The sequence below is a fragment of the Balaenoptera musculus genome, chromosome 6 (assembly GCF_009873245.2).
Source record: "Balaenoptera musculus isolate JJ_BM4_2016_0621 chromosome 6, mBalMus1.pri.v3, whole genome shotgun sequence".
Classification (NCBI taxonomy): Eukaryota; Metazoa; Chordata; class Mammalia; order Artiodactyla; family Balaenopteridae; genus Balaenoptera; species Balaenoptera musculus.
This window is the reverse complement of record NC_045790.1, coordinates 27821789-27844369: the sequence shown is the minus strand read 5'-3', so window position 1 is coordinate 27844369 and position 22581 is coordinate 27821789. Positions and strand designations below refer to the sequence as shown.

At 38.6% G+C, this 22581-nt stretch overlaps 1 protein-coding gene across 5 annotated transcripts in view; it reads right to left on the bottom strand.

The window, feature by feature from the left end:
* The window catches only part of CDC14B (cell division cycle 14B), a 101010-nt gene extending 79008 nt beyond the window's left edge, over positions 1–22002 (bottom strand). For 4 of the 5 annotated variants that reach the window (XM_036856215.1, XM_036856219.1, XM_036856212.1 and 1 more), the window contains exon 1: positions 21672–21852. In XM_036856215.1, the coding sequence (XP_036712110.1) occupies positions 21672–21831 (160 nt within the window). In that variant the 5' untranslated portion in view covers positions 21832–21852. Of the gene's footprint in view, positions 1–21671 lie in introns of all 5 variants that reach the window. The other variant, XM_036856213.1, reaches the window with a different exon arrangement.
* Positions 22003–22581: the final 579 nt, after the last annotated feature.

The window sequence follows — 22581 nt, the reverse complement described above, 5'->3', positions numbered from 1 at the left end:
AGAAATAAATGAAACAGAAACAAAGAAAACAATAGAAAGATGAATAAAACTAAAAGTTGGTTCTTGAGAATATAAACAAAATTGACAAACCTTTAGCCAGACTAATCAAGAAAAAAAGGGAGGATGCAAATCAATAAAATTAGAAATGAAAAAGGAGAAATCACAACTGACACTGCAGAAATACAAAGCATCGTAAGAGACTACTACAAACAACTCTATGCCAATAAAATGGACAACCTCAAAGAAATGGACAAGTTCTTGGAAAGGTACGATTTTCCAAGACTGAACCAGGAAGAATTAGAAAATATAAACAGACCTATGACAAGTAATGAAATTGAAACTGTAATTAAAAATCTTCCAGCAAACAGAAGTCCAGGACCAGATGGCTTCACAGGAGAATTCTATCAAACATTTAGAGAAGAGCTAACACCCATCCTTCTCAAAATCTTCCCAAAAATTGCAGAGGGAAGAACACTCCCAAATTCGTTCTATGAGGCCACCATCACCCTGATACCAAAACCAGACAAAGGTGTCACAAAAAAAGAAAATTGCAGACCAATATCACTGATGAACATAGATGCAAAAATCCTCAACAAAATATTAGCAAACAGAATCCAACGATACATTAAAAGGATCATACACCATGATCAAGTGGGATTTATCCCAGGAATACAAGGATTCTTCAACATACACAATCAATGTGAAAGACCGTATTAACAAATTAAGGAATAAAAACCATATGATCATCTCAAGAGATGCAGAAAAAAATTTGACAAAATTCAACACCCATTTACGAAAAAAAAAAAAAAAAACTCGCCAGAAAGTAGGCATAGAGGGAACCTACCTCAACATAATAAAGGCCATATATGACAAACCCACAGTAAATATCATTCTCAATGGTGAAAAACTGAAAGCATTTCTACTAAGATCAGGAACAAGACAAGGTTGCCCACTCTCACCACTATTATTCAACATAGTTTTGGAAGTTTTAGCCACAGCAATCAGAGAAGAAAAAGAAATCAAAGGAATACAAACTGTAAAAGAAGAAATAGAACTGTCACTGTTTGCAGATGACATGATACTATACATAGAGAATCCTAAAGATGCCACCAGAAAACTACTAGAGCTAATCAATGAATGTGGTAAAGTTGCAGGTTACAAAATTAATGCACAGAAATCTCTTGCATTCCTATTCACTAACAAAAGATCAGAAAGATAAATTAGGGAAACAATCCCATTCACCATTGCAGCAAAAAGAATAAAATACCTAGGAATAAACCTACCTAAGGAGGTAAAAGACCTGTACTTAGAAAACTACAAGACAGTGATAAAAGAACTCAAAGATGACACAGATGGAGAGATATACCATGTTCTTGGATTGGAAGAATCAGTATTGTGAAAACGACTATACTACCCAAAGCAATCTACAGATTCAATGCAATCCCTATCAAATTACCAATGGCATTCTTCACAGAATTAGAACAGAAAATTTTACAATTTGTATGGAAGCACAAAAGACCCAGAAAACCAAAGCAATTTTGAGAAATAAAAACGGAGCTGGAGGAATCAGGGTCCCCCACGTTAAACTATACGACAAAGCTACAGTAATCAACACAGTATGGTACTGGCACAAAAACAGAAATAAAGCTCAATAGTACAGGATAGAAACCCAGAGATAAACCCACGCACATATGGTCACCTAAGTTATGACAAAGGAAGCAAGAACATACAATGGAGAAAAGGCAGTCTCTTCAATAAGTGGTGCTGGGAAAACTGGACAGCTACATATAAAAGGACGAAATTAGAACACTATCTAACACCATACACAATAGTAAACTCAAAATGGATTAAAGACCTAAATGTAAGACCAGACACTATAAAACTCTTAGAGGAAAACATAGGAAAAACACTCTTGACATAAACCACAGCAAGATCTTTTTTGACCCACCTCCTAGAGTGTTGAAAATAAAAACAAAAATAAACAAATAGGACCTAATTAAACTTAAACGCTTTTGCACAACAAAGGAAACCATAAACAAGAGAAAAAGACAACTCTCAGAATGGGAGAAAATATTTGCAAACGAAGCAATGGACAACGGATTAATCTCCAAAATATGCAAACAGCTCATGTAACTCAATAGCAAAAAAACAAACAACCCAATTTAAAAATGGCTGGAAGACCTGAATAGACATTTTTCCAAAGAAGACGTACGGATGGCCAAGAGGCACATGAAAAGATGCTCAACATCACTAAATTATTAGAGAAATGCAAATCAAAACTACAATGAGGTGTCACCTCACACCAGTCAGAATGGCCACCATCAAAAAGTCTACAAACAATAAATGCTGGAGAATGCTTTTGTACTGGGAACACTTCTGTACTGTTGGTGGGAACATAAATTGATACAGCCACTCTGGAGAATAGTATGGAGGTTCCTTAAAAAATGACAAATAGAACTACCATATGACCCAGCAATCTCACTACTGGGCATATACCCTGAGAAAACCATAATTCAAAGAGAGTCATATACCACAATGTTCATTGCAGCACTATTTACAATAACCAGGACATGGAAGCAACCTAAGTTTCCATCGACAGATGAATGGATAAAGAAGATATGGTACATATATACAATGGAATATTACTCAACCATAAAAAGGAATGAAACTGGGTCATCTGTAGAGATGTGGATGGACCTAGAGTCTGTCATACAGAGAAAAGTAAGCCAGAAAGAGAAAAACAAATATTGTATATTAATGCATACATGTGGAATCTTGAAAAATGGTACAGATGAACCTCTTTGCAGGACAGGAATAGAGACATAGACGTAGAGAAAGGATATGTGGACATAGTGGGGGAAGGGGAGGGTGGGACGAATTGGGAGATCCGGATTGATATATATACACTACCATGCATAAAATAGATAGCTAGCGGGAACATGCTATAAAGCACAGGAGTCTCAGCTTGGTGCTCTGTGACGACCTACATGGTTTGGATGGAGGTGGGTGGCAGGGAGATCCAAGAGGGAAGGGATATAGTACACATATAGCTGATCCACTTCATTGTACAGCAGAAACTAACACAACATTGTAAAGCAAGTATACTCCAATTTAAAAAAAAAAAGAAGAGTATGTTTGTCTTTTTACCAGTGTTCTTTCACTCCACCTAATGATTTCAAGGTCAATATGGTTTGTTGCATTTATCAATAGTTCTTTCCTTTATATTGCTGAATAGTATTATTCCATTTTATGGATATATGAAAATTTGATAATCCATTCACCTGGTCATGGACATTTATGTGGTTTCCAATTTTTGCCTATTACAAAGAAAGCTGCTTTGAACATTCATGTATAAGTCTGTGTGAGTATGTGTTATCTTTTCCCTTTGGTAAATACGTAAGAGTGGGATCACTGGGACATGTATGTTTAGCTTTCTAAGCAACTGACAAACTGGTTTCCATGGTGGTTGTATCATTTCACACTCCTTATGGCAGGATATGAGAGTTCTAAATGCTCCACATCCTCCCCAACAATTGGTATGGGGAGTTTTAAAAATTTTTGCCTTTTTTATTGGTAAGTACCACACTGTTTTGATTACTGTAGCTTTGTAATATGTTCTGAAATCAGAAGTGTGAGGTCTTAGCTTTGTCTTCCTATATGAATTTTAGGATGTGTTTTCAATTTCTACAAATATGCCGTTGGGACTTTGATAGGGATTGACTGAATCTGCAGATCGCTTTGGGCACTATGGACATTTTAACAATATTAAGTTTGCCAATCCACAAACATGGAATGTCTTTCCATTTATTTGTGTCTTTGCTTTAATTTCTTACAGCAGCGTAAAACCCTAAGTTTTTTTTTTTTATGTTTTAGCTCCACAGAGTTTGTTTTTATTAATTTATTTATTCATTTATTTTTGGCTGCGTTGGGTTTTTGTTACTGCACGCCGGCTTTCTCTAGTTGCAGCGAGCGGGGGCTACTCTTTGTTGCGGTGTGCGGGCTTCTCATGCAGTGGCTTCTCTTGTTGCTGAGCACGGGCTCTAGGCACGCGGGCTTCAGTAGTTGTGGTGCGTGGGCTCAGTAGCGCCGTGGCATGTGGGATCTTCCCAAACCAGGGCTTGAACCTGTGTCCCCTGCACTGGCAGGCAGATTCTTAACCACTGCGCCACCAGGGAAGTCCAACCCGAAGTTTTTAAAAGACCATTTTGCTTCTCAAGCAAATTCCTACTCACTTATCAAATAAAAAAATCTATTCACTGAATACAATCACTATTAGCCATACTAACTTACTCTACATAGTTCAATAACAGGTAGCTAAACAAGGATATTAATAGAGTCTTATTTACAAGGGGTAAATAAGAAAATAGCAACAAGATCAAAATGATCAATCCCTAAACTTTAATAATTAAAAACAAAGCCATGAGGTAATCATCTATATTGTAAATGTAGTATTAATATAGTTACAGTAACTCCTCAGTCTTTATTCTAACATCTAAACATTGAACTGCCACTTCTACTTTCCAAACCCTTTGGTAGGTACTGTGGAGTCAAAGTTAAATAAAATTAAAATATTTTCCATAAAGAGTTCAGCTAATTGTTCAGAGAATTGTTAATATGTGAAATAAACAGAAGAGAAAAAATATCACATTCATAATAGTAACAACAAAGATTAAAGTACCTATGAAAAAGCTTAACAAGTAAAGTGTAAGACACTGTATGGTATGAAATCTTAACACATTAATGAGCTACCGAAAAGAAGACTTGAGCAAACAAAAAGATATACCATGTTTGTGGACAGAAGAGCCATCATCCTAAAGATTATTTTTCTCCAGGTTAATTCATGTAAGTAACTAGCAGGATTTTTTGTTTGTTTATGGAATAGACAAGTTGATCCTAAAATTCATATGGAAAAATATGCAAGAATAAACAAACAGGAATAGCTGGAGGAAAAAAATTTTTTAAATGAATTCTAAGAAGGAGCTAGCACTACCAGATTATTACTCCATTACTAATACAGAGTGTTCCTAGTGTCTGATAGACATATATACAACAGAAGTTCTGAAACAGACCCAGCCATATACAGGAACTTAACACTTGATAAAGATGATAAATCAAACCAGATGTCGAGTAAATAAATGGTATTAGGTAGCAATCTGAAAAAGTAAATAAAAGTGGTCCCATGACCTCACAGCAGAATAAATTTCAAATGGAGAAAATATTTAAATGTAAGAAAATGAAACATAAAATATATAAGAAAACACATGATTTCTACTGCTAGCCAAGATAGAATAACAGGGACCAGATTTACCATTCCTCCTAAAAAAAATTTTTTTTAAACAGACAAAATACATTAAATAATGGTTTTCAGGACTCTGGATATCAGAGTATGGAGGACAGTGATCCCCAAGGCACAGTAAACAAAGAAAGGTGAGTCCTGCAATTACCCCAGCTTACAGCCACTGCACAGAGAGGGTAAACCAAGGCAGAACCCAGCAGACTCCATGTTGAGATGAAGCTGAATCCAGGGAAACCAAGCAGCAAAAGTTCATAGTACAGAGTACCAAAGAGAAGGAAGCTGCACAGAGAGGGAACCCTGGAGATTTGTAAAAACTCTCAAGTATTTGAGCATACAGAACACGCACGTTAGGAAACCACTGGAGCCCATCTGAAAGGATTACAGCAAACAGTGTCTAGCATTCACACAGGCTGGGAGAGCACTTGTTTTCCAGGCCATTTTGTGAAAACTCCTAAGTTACAGGGCATTGGATAAGACTCGGGAAGGTCTTGCCTCAATAATGAATAATTAGTCCTCAGCTGAATACTGATCCAGGCCCACCTAATAAACCATAAAAGCAAGAACTGAAAGTATGAAACTAGTAACTTAACTGCATCCCTGAACAAAACTCAAGAAGATTTATAAAAATACAAAAATATCCAGCATCCACTAAGGTAAAATTTAGCATTCAAAGATTGCCAGGCATGCAAGGAAGCAGAAAAGCATGACCCATTATGAAGAGACTACTCAGTGAATCAAAATAGACTCAGAACTGATGCACAAGTTAGAATTAGCAGAGAAAAACATTAAAAGTTATCATAACTGCATTCATATGTTCAGTTAGTAGACGAAAATATATGTCCACATAAAATATATGTCCACATAAAGTTATATATACACACATATAAGTTTAATGTGATCTAGTCATACAATGGAATATTATTCAGCCATAAAAAGGAATGTAGTATGATACATGTTACAACATGGATGAACCTCAAACATTATGCTAAGTGAAAGAAACTACTCACAAAATATCAATAATAGTATAATCCCATTTATATGAAATGTCCAAAATAGGAAATCTATAGTGACAGAAAGTAGATTAGTGGTTGCCCAGGGCTGGGATGGAAAAGAAGGTGAAGGGAATGGGGAGTAACTGCTATTAGGTACAAGGTTTCTTTCTTGGATAATGAAAACGTTCCAAAATTAGATTATGAGGATAGTTGCACAACTTTGTAAATATACTATTTATCCCCTGAAATACTATTTTTTAAATATTTAGTATTTCAATACTACATAAAATGTACTATTACAAAAAAATAAGCCACTGAAATGTACACTTTAAATGGGTGGATTATACGGTATGTGAATTACATCTCAAAGGGCTATTATTTTTTAGAGTAAAAAAATGTAGACATGGAAGATATAAAAAACACCCAAATCAAGCTTTTCTAAAAATGAAAACTACAATCTGAGATGAAAAATACATTGGATTTGATTAATGGCTGATAAGAAAATAGAAGAAAATATTAGTGAATTTGAAGGCATAGCAGTAAACCTATCCAAATGAAAGTGAGTGAGAGAAAAAAAAAATCCAAAAAAACTGAAAAGACCATCTGTGAGCTCTTGGACAGTTTAAAATGGCCTAATATACAGGTAATTGTATATTAAGGAGGGGAAATGGGCAGAAAAAAAATTTAAAGAAATAATGGTTGAAAATTTCCTGAATTGATAAACTCTTTAAACCCACAGCTCCAAGAAATTCAAGTCCTGAGCACAATGTGAAGAAAAATATGCCATAATCAAATTCTCAAAACCAGTGAGAAAGAGAAAATCTTAAAAGCAGCCAGAGGAAAAAGTACATATTACATACAGAGAAACAATGATAAGGACATCAGATTTCTTGTAGGAACCAATGTAAGTGATAAGACAATAGAACAATGTCTTTACAAGTACAGAAAGAAAAAAGAAAAATGCCAAACTTGAATTCCATAATAAGCAAGAACGTTTCAAAAATGAAGGCATTTTTAAACATTCAAAAAAAGGTAAAAGAGACCCGACTATAATAAATGTTAAAAAACAAAAACAAAACAAAAAAAACACCATCCTTCAGGCAGAAGGAAAATGATACCTTTTGGAACTCTGGATCTACACAAAGGAATGAAGGGCACTAGCAATGGTAACTATATGGGTAAATATATACGATTTTTCTCAATTATATCTCTTTAAAAGATGATTGTTTTAACAAAAGTAATAACAATATATTGGGCTGGCCAAAAAGTTTATTCGGGTTTTTGGTAGCGTGTTATGGAAAAACCCAAACGAACTTTTTGGCCAACCCAATATTGTGGGGTTTATAATATATGATATGTGTGAGTAAAATGCTTAAGAACAACAGCATACAGGCCAGGGCAGGAGAAATTAAACACATGAGAATTCCTTAATAGCTTTGTTGAGTTCAGCTATGACTTAAAATCCAGAAGCCATAAGAGGAATGATTAGCAGGTTCACCTACAAACTTTGCATGGCAAACACACATCACAACCACAACTATAAGATAATCAAAAGGCAAATAACAAATAGAAAACACATTTGTAAATCATCACAGATAATAATTTCCCTAATAATATACACAGGGCTCCTGGAACCAATCCCCCACGGACACTGAGGGACAACTGTATTTACCTATCCAAAATATCAAGTTTATGGGAATTCCCTGGTGGTCCAGTGGTTAGGACTCCACGCTTTCACTGCCAAGGGTCCGGGTTCAATATCTGGTCAGGGAACTAAGATCCCACAAGCCTCGCAGCGTGGCCAAAACCAAAAAACAATACAAAACAAAAAAACAAAATATCAAGTTTAAAAAATTGTAAGACGGTACTTTATGAGGGGACAAAGGGGATGAAGAGAGGTTATTCTAAATAGCACTTATATTTACAACCTAGAGACCATGATAGGAATCCAATGCTTGGCTGGGGAGGGTCTACAACCTCTAAATATTTCTACCAATTTTATGGAAATTAATGTACATTTTCCTCAGGAGAGGAGCCACAAGGAAATACATTATTATATAGGCATAAAATAGAATAATATGCATCCAAAAGAGATACATATTTAGACACATAGGACAATGAAAGATTCTGCTATAACATATGAAGTGGAAAAAAGTAATGATAAAATTACTTAGTGTTTATCTTATTGATATAAAAATATATCTCTCTATAGAGATATCTATGTATACAAATATACACTGAACAATCTAAAAGGCTAACTGTGGTACTCATTAATGCTGTTCACCTAACAGGCACATTCTTGCTCCTCTGTGGTTGGGTGGGACCACATGGTTAATTCTGGCCAATGAACTATGACGAAAATGAGCACTTAATTGTTGATCAAGACCCTCCACAGCATTCTTTTCCCCTCTGGCACAGGGACCAGCAATATTAGAGACCATTGTTACTTATAAGCCTAGGTTCCCAAACAATTACAGGAAGCAGAAACCCCTGCCAACCCACAGTGGCTGTGAAACAGAAACAAGAATTAAATCTTTATTTTAAACCGCTGGGATTGGGAGGGGGCTTGCTATTACAGTATAACCAAGCCTAAACTAACTGGTAGAGAAAACACCCTTGCTAGTAGCATCACTGATCTTTTTCTTTATGTGTCGTCTTTTTAAAAAATAATGAGCACCTATATCTTAGAAACTTTATTTGGAGGTGGAGGACAGACATAGGTTTTAGCATGGGCCTTAGCATGGAGCATACACTGACTAACCCAGAGGCTATTATCATCACATCTTAATCTAGAGCATCTTGAAAGCACGGCCCACTAGGATCCTCCAGCTCGCTTTATTCCAATTCTGGGCTCAGTGAGCAACCTAAGAGCAGTGAAAAAAAGCAAGGTAGAGATCAGTGGGAATAATGGACCATAATTTGCATGAGAGGATACAAACATACAGACATCTGTATACACATATATACATATATTTGTAAATACATAGAAAACCTCTGGTAAGACATAAGAGGTCAGCTTTGTCAACTGATTCTGAAGAGGGGAAATAGGCAGCTAGGTGACAGGTGAAAGTGGGAATCTTACTCTGTGTTGTTTACTCTTTTGTATCTTTTAAATTGTGAACCATGTGCATGTATTATCTATTCAAAAAATAAAGAAAAGAAAAAACATAAAAGAAAAACAAGCAACTCTAGTTGAAGAGTATACTGAGTGTTCTTTAGTGGGCCATATTTCAAAAACAGAAAGCCTAATAAAGGGGCTTGCATGGACCAATGATAAATGTGTCAGGAACCCAGGATCAGGAATGCACCTCAAGAATATGGAACAGGATTATAGGGCAGGAAACATCACCAGCACTAGTTTTTCTAATAAATTCTAAAAGCTGCCCACTCATATTTAGGAAAATGATGAAAAACTATTTCTAATATCTCCAAAGTCAAGGCATTTATTACTGAATCTTGATCCCCTGTGAAAGCTTCAGCATTGTTAAAGTCTACCTCTCACAAGATTAGCAGTATGACTGTTTTCCCCCTCTGTTAAATAGACTGAATTATTTTTTCCAAAGAAAAATGAAAAGGAACTATGCAAAGCTTTAATAATATGGGAAAAGCACCCAAAAGGCAGGAAAATAACTCTTACTTACACAAGGCAAACTGTGATTTCCCTACTTTGTGCAACACTTTGTACACGCATATGATACATTGATTATAAACTCTTGAGCAATTAAATCAGTAGATTTATTTATCTTGAACCACTCATAAGAGTACCTAATGCTTTTTATCTGGCCTTATTGGAAATAAATGACATAAGGTGGCTGACTTCACATGTATGCATAAACTCCATTTAGCTGGGGGTGAGGAGTTCTTGGAAATGGTACTTGCACGGAATCCATAGTGTCCAAGGAGATCAGTCCTGGCGTTCTACATTGGCAATGGCTCAGCTCCTTCCAGTCACTTCACATTCACTGAAGTCAGGATTGTCTCTGGCCATAATTCTTCTAGATGCTAATCACAACTGTTAGTTAAATCTCCAAGCTACAGTGATCTTTATAAAGCCTTTCATAAAAATCCAAGAACTTCCAACTATCCTTAACTGCACACAGATCTTTACCTAGTTTCCTTAAACAATTCCTTGCAAAGGCTTCATTAAGCTCACATCATAAACATCCAGCTTAATACTCTACCATTGGTTCTTTCTAACAAACCCGCCCTGTCACGTGTGTGCCTCTTCCCAACATTTGCTATCAAAATTGCCTCACCAGGACACAGCACAGTGACAATAACACACTCAACTTGGGATAATGGTTGAGGGCTAAATAGCTAAAAAAAACACTAATAGCACTAAGAGCACACAGAAAAAATTTAACCATACTATGACCTACTGCAGGAGTCACCGCTCCCTACCCTCCCCTTCTCAGCACACATTCCAATTATACCAACATTTCTTTCAGGACTTTCTCCCACCTGCAGAGCCCATTTGGGCTGCCCTCACAGCACTTCAAAATTATCACTCACCCTCTGAGCTACTAGTGTACAAATATCCCAGCCCCCTTCCATCCTCACGTATTCTACACTGGCTCCCAGATTTCCCCTGTGGGATCAAACTACAGCTACCACAGTAAGTAACTTGCTTGCTAATGAGCTGTCTATGGCCTGCACCTCCTGATCCTCTCACTTACCTACTTCACTTTGAGAGTTGCCTGGGACCATCTCCTAAAGAAAGTACTTGCCTTGGAATCCTTGACTCAGTCTGTTCTGGGGGAATCCGAAACAAGACATTGACTGCAGTTTTATATATGCCTATTTATTCTTAGTAAAATGTTTTGAAGACAATATAATTACAACAAAGCAGCACTGCATATGGTTATGTTAAATGGGGTGTGTAAAAGGCACACAAAAGAAATTGGCATTATTTAAAAATTGCTTTTGTGGCATAAAACAAAATTTATTAATCCTTTTCATAAATCTCTATATTAGAATAATACTCATTTTCTGAAATCATTTTAAAATACAGTCCTTAATCCAAAGCATGGATTTTTTTAAAAATCCAAGTTTATTGCTTAGCCTTTGGAACAGCCAACATTTTTATTTTGGAAATTCGCAAAAGTGTTCCACAAGAAAAAAAAAATTCCTTTAGCACTGTGCCTGGAAATGATTGTGTTCTGAATCCACAAATTTAGCCTCTAAAAATGTATTTGTTCAAAATAATCTGAATAGGTCCTATTAAATAAATAACGTTTTAAGGTTTATCCTCCTTTTCCTGCCCTCTTGAGTAAGAGAGATTTCACTAAATAAAGTATTTTTTCATTTTGGAGCAAAGTTATTATTTAATTCAGGTTAACTGCTGAATACAAGAGCAGGACAGGTCGGGGAGGGGGGTATCCCATGCTGGGATAAAGTCTATCCCCAATCCCAGCAATCACCCTACACACATACAAATGCCACCACAGTAGTAGCAATGGTACTGTCAGGAGGAAGGAGAAAGCAGAGACTACTGTGTGTTACTGTCAAGAACAGTTCCTGCTAGTTCTGCAGGGGAAAATAAGAGAATCATTTAAAACACAGCTCAAGCCTCCTTTCCAAGGATCACATTCATTCAGACGCATCTATCTTTGAGTGTCCATGACATTCACAGATAAGTTCCTCTATGTGATACAGAAGATATATAGATATCACCCAGTTCCGTGTACTAGTGTCACTTCCCAGAGATCCGGGGTCAACTATGAAATCTCTATCGCAGCTCTTGCAGCACCCATTGCAAGGATGAGACTATAATACACACTCAAACATATCCTGAGTGGATTTTTACTTCAAGCCCTTTTAGTCACAATAGTTTAAAATTAGAATATAATAGTGGAGTTAAAATCCCAACCTCTGTTGTGTTTGCTAGCTAAATTCTAAGCTTTTTTGACAGTACACTGTCAAAAAGGAAATAAATGAATGTTAAGATGCTTGTTTCATGTATTAGGCGCTTCCAAAAAGCTACCTAATGACAGCAGTACAATAAAAAAATTCTAAGAGCAGATTGAGAACAGCTCCCAAAAATGTAAAACCATAATGTTAATTCTGCTACACATTCGTGTCAAAGCAATTCTTCCTCAGCACCTATAAAAGAATGTGAAAATCAGAATGCTTTTCAGTTTAAAAGTCACACATGCCAAATATAGTTCTTAAAATATTTAGCCATCTTTAGTGTCTCCAATTTAAGAAGCAATACTCAACATAAAAGGTGCTCTATAATTACTTCTTACCAATAAATAAGGTATTCTTAAAAATAAAATGAAGTATCTCATTTTAAGTTATGTCCTGTGGGATACTTTGACATTGAAATTAGTAATACAGAATTAACTGGAATTCAGACCTTTCACTTTGGCTCTGTGTTAGTAGAGATATAGTTTTCAGGGTATTATTAACTATATGCATATATTCATATCATACATATATATGATTAGTTATATACCAAAATGAAGCTTTTTCTCATTTCTTTTAAAGGTTAAAACATACACACACACAAACACACACACACACGAGAAAGACACCATAGGACAGATCATTTTGACCACATATTGAAAAAAATAATTCACTTTGTGTAGGAATTATCAAGTAACATTTCCATCACAAATTTCTCTCAAACTGACACTGTTTAAATTAAGAGAGCAAAATTACATAATGACTGATTCCTTCACTGCCTGTCTTCATTGAGATGATGACTTAAGAGTGTATGCCTTCTCAGTCTTTCAGTAATAATGAGCATGTTGTTATTAAATCTTCATATCCCCTCCTCCCTTCCTCAGTAATACTTGGCCCACTGCCTTGTTCAAAGTAGTTGCTCAATAAATATTTGTTGAATAAATTCCATAGCACAATCCATACGAATACAAATGAGGATAAATGAGCAAAATGCAGAGAATGATTCAGCTGAGATGGTCCTAAAATAGAGGACTTTGCAGAATTCATAATCTGTAATGATATTATAACATTACGGATTGGGTATAAAAAGATCAATGTCATAAATTGCATAGCAGTGCCAAGAAAGTAATTTTACTGTCAAATTAGAACTTGAAGGAACAACAAATATCACTGACATCAGGAACAAGATGTTTTTTGCCTTTGTGAAAAGTACACTTTCGACCAAATTTTAATGGTATAAAAGTAAACTACCTGAGAAATGAAATCAATATGCGATTATTATGCAATTAGAATGAATTTACCCTGCCTAGCTTCCTCAGCTTTTCAGACTCAAAGACAATGGGACCAAATCTTTGAAATGACTGGTGAATAAAGGACTCTTAAGAGAATTGCTCCTCTAGAATATAAATTATACTAAGAATTAAAACTGCTGAATAAAAGATGAAGAGGATAAAGTCAGAAAATTTTCAATTGAAAATAATAAGTATATGGGGCCATTCAGATTTGTTCTTTTGGTAAATGGCCTTGGTTGAGGAACCTGAAAATCAAAGGGAATCAGAATATTTAAAAAAAAAATTTTTTTTAAATAGGATACAAAAGAACTCTCCTGTTCCCAAAGTTCAGGTTGGCATTTCATGAGATTTCCCTCTTACCAAAAACAGTAATTGAGATGTATACCTGTCCACTAAGCAAAGAAATGCCTAGAAATAACTAAAGTAACCTGGGGGGAAAAAAATCAAGAACAGCTGTCATAACAACTCATTCTAAGTATCTTTTCGGCAAGCACCTACAAAAGTGAGATTTAATTAAAATAAAAATTTAGTATTACCAAAAATATCCACCATCCAAAACAGCATTCATAATTAACCCCATAAAATATCACAGAAACTACTTCCAGCATCACCTGTACACAGAAACCAACAGAACTTTTCTTTCATGTAAAGACAGATTTCAACTTAAGTCGTAAACATATGAAAGATACTCTACAGTTATAGAAAACTAAAACTGCTACCTAAGACTAAAATTAAGACAAGCAAACAGGAAGAGACAGAACCAAGAATCACAACTAACAGATTAAATCCACAGTTTTAAAATCATCAAAGAACTGCAAAGTAGAGTCAATGATCTGAATACCTTTGTTGGAGCAGTATCCATGAAAAGCTATAGAAAAAAGAGAGAGAGAGAAGGGCGTAAAACTTTCAAATAAACTAGAGAATTCAGATGAGATGTACAAATTCCAGTTAAATAACCTTGTGTTTCAGAAGTTAAAATCAATTTTATTTTGGAAATTGTTTTCTAAGGTAATCCCTGGCTAATATGGTAGTCAGCACTCCTACAAATTAAGTGACTAACCAACCTTGGAAGCTAAAAATCAAAAACTGTAAAGAAACAGTATTTGAAAATTGGTTAGCTCCTGCTGCACCACTTTCTTTGTCTCCATACAATCTCTCCACTTTTGGCCCAGAGTAACCCCTGGACCTACTTACCTCACTCATAATGGTACCTGACCTAACGGAGGATTGGCTTTTAAATACTCAGATAAACCAATCTACCCATGTTTTCATTTCTTTTTAAAGACAATTATAAAAGTAATTTTAATGTGAAGGACCTTAAAGGACTTACTAAGATTAAAATAAAAATATTCTGTAGCTAGGATGGGAAGAAAAACAAAATACTGGCTACTAAAATTATTTTTTCCCAGTGTAATAAAAAAAATATATTTAAAGATATCATTTCTTATTTATCTTATTTTCTAACTCCCACCCCTTCCAAATAAATTGGGTCTCTGTGCCACACATTAAACATTAGAAAGGTCTTTTGAAAGGTAACTTGTTTTACCCCAAACAAACAAACACCCTGTCTGCCAATAATATGCACCACCAGTATCAAAGCTTTTGGATCTGTGAAATACTCTTTTAAAACGGATGTACTAGGGCACAGTCATGCTTTAAGTTAGTCACTCGGAAAAATTTGTATTTTATCAGTAAATAACTTAACACACTTTTAAAAAATAACCTTCTACCTGAGGCTCTCCCATGAGGACTTTGCATTTTTATGAAGAACCACCCCCCATAAACTTAGCTGCAATTTAATAGTAGGCAACATACAAACTCTTCAGTATAATAAAAGCATGTAACAATAGCCTCAGAAGAGTTTTGGTTTATTCTTCCTTTTACAAGAAATCTTTAAAGTGAAACTGTAACGTTTTTCCCAAGGCAGAAAAGATTATCAACACGGCGCCAAACCTCCTCAGTCTCCGACAAATACTGAGCCAGCCTCATCTGCAGCGTTTCTGCTCTGAAGATTACATTCAGAAGCAGGGAGAGGAACACACTGCATTTTCACTGTTTTGATTCACCGAACCTTTTGTGCAAGTACACGTATGGGGGAAATGTTTGCTTCTGAGCCTGAAACCCTCTCAACCATGACTGTCTCAGTGTGCCCTCTGTACCCCCCGGCCTTGCCCACTGCTGGCACACTTGTAATACCAGAAACCATTTATGGAGCCCCGGTTGTCAGCGAGGCACCAAGCCAGGCACTTAACATGCATCCCCTTCATTTCATCCTCCCAACAACCCTGCAGACTTTTTATTTTTATACAGATGAGAGAATCCAGGCTCCAAAAGGTTATTAAATCTGGCTGTGTTCAGCCCCTGTGTGGGGAGACACCAGCTTTCCCTGGTGTCCTCGAGCCTAACTACCAGAATTAGCTCTTCAAAAACTCTACCATCAAAGTTTTTCTTCCCCAAAGATTTCAGCCAAGATATGGTTCCTCTTCAGGAACCCTCCAAGTTTTATTTTCTCAAATAAAGAAAAGAACATAACCTCCATGAGAGCGGGGACTCTCTCCAGCAGTGACCTATTTTATGCACTTGAAGGGGGAAAAAAAGGCTGGCAGAATAGATATTCATTACATGTTTGCTGAAGGAATGAAATATCTGGAAGATCAGGGGTGTAAATGATGGCCAACTTGGAAAACAGCATGAGCTCTGAAAGACCTGAATTGTGTACTTAGTTTGCTCATTTTTCCAAATTCACTAGATAATTATTCATCTCTCTAAATTCAACTTCATAGATACTACTTATGGAGCATCTACTATGACATCATCTACTAGCCAAAGTAGCAAAGGACTAACTAGTAGATGTTCAGGAAATCATTTATGTATAACTGTGAAGCAGCTTTATATGTCAGAAAGAATAAAAGGCAGGTAATCATGACCTTCCCAAAAAGAAACTGCATTAATTTGCAGTTTGCAAATTTGCAAACTTATTTTACAAATTTGCAAAATTACTTATCTCTGGTCTTGGTTTCTTCACAGGGAAAAATGGACAACTGTGAAATTCCTAGGTGATTTCTTAAAATTCTTTCAAAAAATACCAGTTCTATCAATTCAGAGTTCCCCAGAGACTATCTCAGAAATTTCCAAGAAATGTCATTGGTATGTGCCAGTGCCTTCCTTCCATCCTAAAAATCCACAAAGTGGTTTCATTCCAGCTCTCCCCAACCCCAACAAAATTTGGAGAAATTCATTCCCATTCTAAGGCACAGTGCAGTTAATTTGTGCTGTCAACTCCTGGCATTAATACCATCTCTGTGGGACTTCCCCGGTGCTCCAGTGGTTAAGACTCCGCACTCCCAGTGCAGGGGGCCCAGGTTCAATCCCTGGTCAGGGAACTAGATCCCGCATGCCTCAATGAGGATCCCACATGCCGCAACTAAGCCCAGTGCAGCCAAATAAATAAAGAAATATTTTAAAAAACACAACTATCTCTGTAACCCAGTTATTCCACCTCCCCTTTATCTTTATGCCCAAACACTCTTTATGTGGCAGCAACACTGAAACTGTGTTAAGTTTTTGCCTTTTTATTGGTGCCTTAAGGAATGAGACTCAAAGCAGATGACTAACATGATACCATCAGAAGTAAAGATGTTGAAGAATTAAGCAAGCACATAAATCAAGAAAATAAATTCACATTACACAGAGAGTAAGTATAGACATAAGTCATAAGAAGAAAAATGAACACTATAGACTTTGATGAGTTTCAGTTACTGAAACTCAATAATCTACTACATGAAACTGTTGAAGAAAAATTAATTTATTTCCTCCTGAATCAGTGCCGCAGGTTAACAGCATTCCTTTTCTATCAAGAAAAATATATTTCTATCACTGCAAACAATGAATACGCATGACTATTTTACATAGTAAGCATTCAAAAAATACTTCAATTAATGAATAAATTTTCTGTCTAATGATGTCTAGTGTGATTTTTAAAATCCTAAAAAGAAGGGGAGAGGAGTAGTGCTGTATCTGTTTAATTTTATTTGATGAGTATCCAATACACCATTAATCAATGCTTTTAAGTAACAATCCTGACCTCAATTAGAGCTTCTCCAATAAAATTATTTACTGTTATAATATAGACACTCTTTAAAAGGTAGAATATAATGGCAGACACTAAAAAAAGTATTTTTCAATTTAAGACAAACCACCAAGAATATTTTTTAAGCCAGCAGTTACTGACAATTTTTGTTACTAGTCAGAAATTTAAAAAACAAAAAAAAAGTAAAATAAATTGAACTTCTGTACCAACTATTAAATCCTATAAATTATCAAACACAGATTATGCAGTAATGTTACAGCCTTTAATTTTTTTTCTATATTAATAAAGAGGAAAGGAAAATGTGCAATGTCATTTACGGAGGGCCCTATTTAAGGGACAGGAATGTACAGAGATCAAAAAGATTCAGACATCTGGCCACAAGGAGGTTCATAGGAAAATCAAAAACCTGACTGTGGGGAATTTCCTGGTGGTCCAGTGGTTAGGACTCTGCTCTTTCATTGCCAAGGGCCCAGGTTGGGGAACTAAGATCCCACAAGCCGCATGGCCAAAAAAAAAACAAAACCAAACAAACAACAACAACAAAACCTGACTGTGTCCAACATTTTTTCCCTTGGTATTTCTCTCATCTACATACCTAGTTCCAAATCCAACTGAAAGCCCTCCTCACTTCCCTTCTTCCCCCTGCTTCCTGACTGATAACTCGTTAGGATCTTATCTTTACTCAGTTATCTCTCAGTTAGCATTAACATATACAGTTTATACTGTATTTATAACCTTTCTTTCACATGGTGCACTGGTACTGCACCAGGAATACAGGTAAAATTCCATGTCATTGCATATGGCAAGAACTGAATGAATGGTCAATGAGAGGTTGATGGGGTCTGCTTAGGAATAAAACCTGGGTCAGTCTGCTCCTAGTAAGAGTAGTGTCCAGTGTATCGGGGTGGCAGGATAGACAATAAATAGTGACCACATAAAAGAGAGAGGAACAAAAATAGGAATTAAGCCTCCTATGTTAAATGTACACACATGAAATACCCTGGGATCTATGGGAATTCAACCTATAGATAAAATAGACTGTAATAAAAATGTGAAGGGACCAAAGTTTAAAAAAAAAAAAAAAGTAATGTATTTAAAGGCAGAGTGGGCAGAAGTAATAATGTTTACAAACCAACCCCACTGGGAAATAATCTTCACAATCCTATAACAAGTGTTGGTGAGGATGTGGAATAATCCATACATTGCTAGTGAGAATGCTGGTGGTACAGCTGCTTTGGAAAAAAGCCTGGCAGTTACCATGTGATCCAGCAGTTCTACTCCTAGGTATATACCCAAAGGAATTCTACTCCTTGGTATATACCCAAAGGTATATACCCAAAAACTTGTACGTGAAAACTTGTTCATAGCAGCATTATTCATAATTGCCCCAAAAGTCCACTCACAAATGGATAAACCTGTATATACTTTGGCCTGGCCTCTTCACTTCAAGTTTACACAGTCACACATGTAGGTAGACATGTACACTGATGCTACTGCAGCCATTTGCAGTAGGGACTGGAAAACTCCCAAATAACCATTTATTTATTAGCATTATATAAATCACAATTCAGCCATACAATGCAACAACATGCAGCCATTAAAAAGAGGACCACTCTTACTGGTATGGCACAATTTGTAGAAACTTGAATATGAGTAGAAAACTGAAGGGAAAGAAAATATTACCAGGCGAGGGGGACTAACTATATTTATATATCTCCTTTAGTAATGTTTGATATTAAAAATGTGCATGCAATGCTTTTAGAAAACAATAACTGAGGGAAAAACAAGTTGCGAAGGATGGTACCAGGTTGCCATTTGCTGAGGATGAGGCATCAAGCGTTTCCTACAAGCCCAGTAAAAAGAAATCCCCACCTTGCATCCAAAGTTACTTTGTCTTGTATATCACACCCAATCAAACTGATTAAGTGTCATTATTCCCAGAAATACAAGACTGTCACTAAGGGACATCTGGAGAAATCGTAGGGGAAGTTGATTTCCTTAACTCCCCTGGAGTGATCTTACACTGAGATTGGACCCTTCCATTATCTGGGCTTGTTACCTAAATAAGAGTATTATGATTTTATATAGTGCACCAACTATTTCCTCAATATTCTGTTTGGTGATGTTTTCTGAAATTAATTCATTGATCACTACCTCAGGAAAGCCAGCCACATTGCATCTTTTTCTCCATAAAGAAGGAAGATTTACCCCAATGACTTTGCTGTCAGACACTTCCTTTTTGATTGGAGACAAGTGTCTCCAATAGGGAACTGTCTAAACAAGTCATAAAACATACACATATATATAAACAAGTCATAAAACATATACATTTAAATCCACATACACCATTTTATGGTTTTATACTTTAAAACCATATCTATTTTGGCAGAAGCAGTAATTAAAACCAAATGAGGTAATACTTTACCTATTACCATGTACTAATACAGAACAATCTTTCTGCTAAGAAAAACTGTGAAAACAATGTGCAAAACAACGTATTGTATGCTGCCGTGCTTGCGTACGGTAGAGAATGTATACGTGTAACCACGCAGTCTATTTCTGTAAGGATTCACAAGAAACTAGGAACATAAGTTGCCTCTGGGGAAAAACACCCGGTGGCTGAGACCAGCTTTTCACTATATATAATACTCCTCTTTACCTTTGTAATTAAGAATTCTGTACCAAGTAAGTGTGTTACTTGCCCCCAAATTAAATGCTATTCAACAAGGTCCTTCGAAAAGGTATACATAACAAGGCATAAGGCCTGTGTGGGTCCTGCACCCGTGGCCCTCCTCTGCGGGGCCATCTCCCCGGGAGCGCACAACGTGGTGGGACCTAGTCTCAGCCTCAGCAAGTGGGCTTCACCTCCTAAAGCGCCAGGCGCTACGGTGGACCTGGGCAGGTGCCAGCCGGAGACAGGTACTTACGGGAAACCCTTCCTGCCTACCTCCTCCGTCGCCAAGGTCCATCCACTCAACGCCGAGATACCTTCCGCTCTACTCTCAACTTTCTGTGAAATGGACCTTAGCTTCAAAACAACTGTCCATCGACCTAGAAAATAATTTCTACTAAATTTCTGTGTTTGAGCATTTTCTTAATTAATGTTCTGACCACTCCAGCTTACCTGGTTTATCAATGGGCGGGAAACAGTTTATAAAAATCCAACACACCGAGGTTTACACACTCTGCGCCACAGAAAACAGACTGAAAAATCCCTCAAAATTGTAGACAAAGCGTTTCCACAAACATCATCTCATTTAATGCCCTCACACGCTTCAGTGTCAATCCTGGCAAACCCAACGGCTCCCAAATTGGATTTATAAAGTCTTCAAGAATTGTAGAATAGGCACTAATAATAAAGCAGTTATCAAACGGCTGCTTTTCTACCTGTGATTTCTCAAAAGTGACAACTCTGGGCATTGATCAAGCTGACCGGTTCAAATGCCATCAAAGTGACATTCCAGAAGCAAGGCAGGGGAATTATCCCTAGGAGGTCTGGGGCGTGCTCGTACGCGCGCTGGGGAGGGGGTGAGTGCAATGAGGACCAGGGCAAGGATCTGGCTTCCGCGCCGGACCGGGGAACGCCGCCCCAGGCGGGAGGGACTCCATTTCCCACAGAGCAGCGGAGGCTTGGCAAACGCCAAATAAATACTGCAGCTCCCGCGCCGGCGTGTTCAGCGCGCTCGGGGAATCCTTTGGAGTGATTCGGAGGTTCACACTCCTTAAGGGCCAACCGAGCTTGCAACCCGGGAGGCGGTATCAACTCGAATTTAGGAAAATCCCGAGGCGCCGAGCAGACGCCCGCAATTTAGAAAGGTGACCCCTGGGGCCATCTTGCTGGGGTAGGAGGGTGCAAAACGGATAAAGTTACAGCTTGCAACAATCGCAGAAGAAAACTCGGGGTAGGGGGGCGCTCCCAGGGCCCGGATCCTGAAGGGGGTGTGGCCGGCTCGGGCTTTTATGGGGGTGGGGGTGGAGGCGTGTCAGTCTGGCCCCGGGAGGCGCCTCTACTGCCCCGGGTGGGTGGGCTAGGACCCCCGCGCCGGGTGCCGCGTGTCCGGGGTGCCCCGCCATGCGCTCGCTCGCCGGCTCACCGGTGATGTCCAGGTACAGGTCGTCCTGCCGGTCCAGGTGGTGCAGTTCCTGCGACGTGGAGCTGCGGCTCTTCTTCCCTCCCGGCGAGGACGACGAGCACCGCCGCGAGCAGGGGGGCGCGGCGGCCCAGCTCGGCCGCCGCTCGCTCTTCCGCTTCATGGAGGCGGCCGCGGCCCGTCAGGGGACCACGACCATGGCCTCGCGCGCCCGCTAGCCCGCCGAAGCCCCCGCTGGCCCCGCGCGCGGGCGCTCAAGGCTGCGGGCGCGGAGCGGCGCTGCGGCGACTGCAGGCGCCGGCGGAGCCCGGCGGGAGGTGGCCGCGCAGGAGCCGGAGGAGGGGCCTGGCCCACCGCGGCTGTCCCGCTCCCTCCTGCGGCCGCCGCGGGACCCGCGCCGCAGCCCTCGCTACAGCGCCTCCTGCCGCTGCCGGCGACCCCCAGCCCGCCCCCAGGTGCCTGCAGCACGCTGGCGCGGCAGAGGCGACGGTGTTGCCGCCGGCGGTTGGGGCTGCCCGGAGTAACCGTGCGCGCCCACCGCATACGCGGACGCTGCCGCCGAGGCGCCCGAGCACAGCGGGCCGCGGCTCCCGGGGACTCCAGGAGGGCTGGTCCGTGAAGCTTCATTCACAAAAAAGGGCCCACAACCCTCCTCGGGGCCCGCAGACTGAGGCCTTTCATTGGTCAGTGAGGCGTGACGTCACGGAGACGGAGCTTTTCTACAGGCAGGTAGCCGGTGACGCCATAAAGAAAAGTCTGAGTGATTCCGCCAAAGATAAGAGTGTACTCGCCACCCTACGCAAGCCCCCCAACTTTTCTGTTCCTTCTGTGTTCCCCGAGTGCCAAGACCCCAGTTCACAACTTCATTTAGTGAGTCACCAAAGCTTTACACAGCCCCACCCTAGTAACTTAA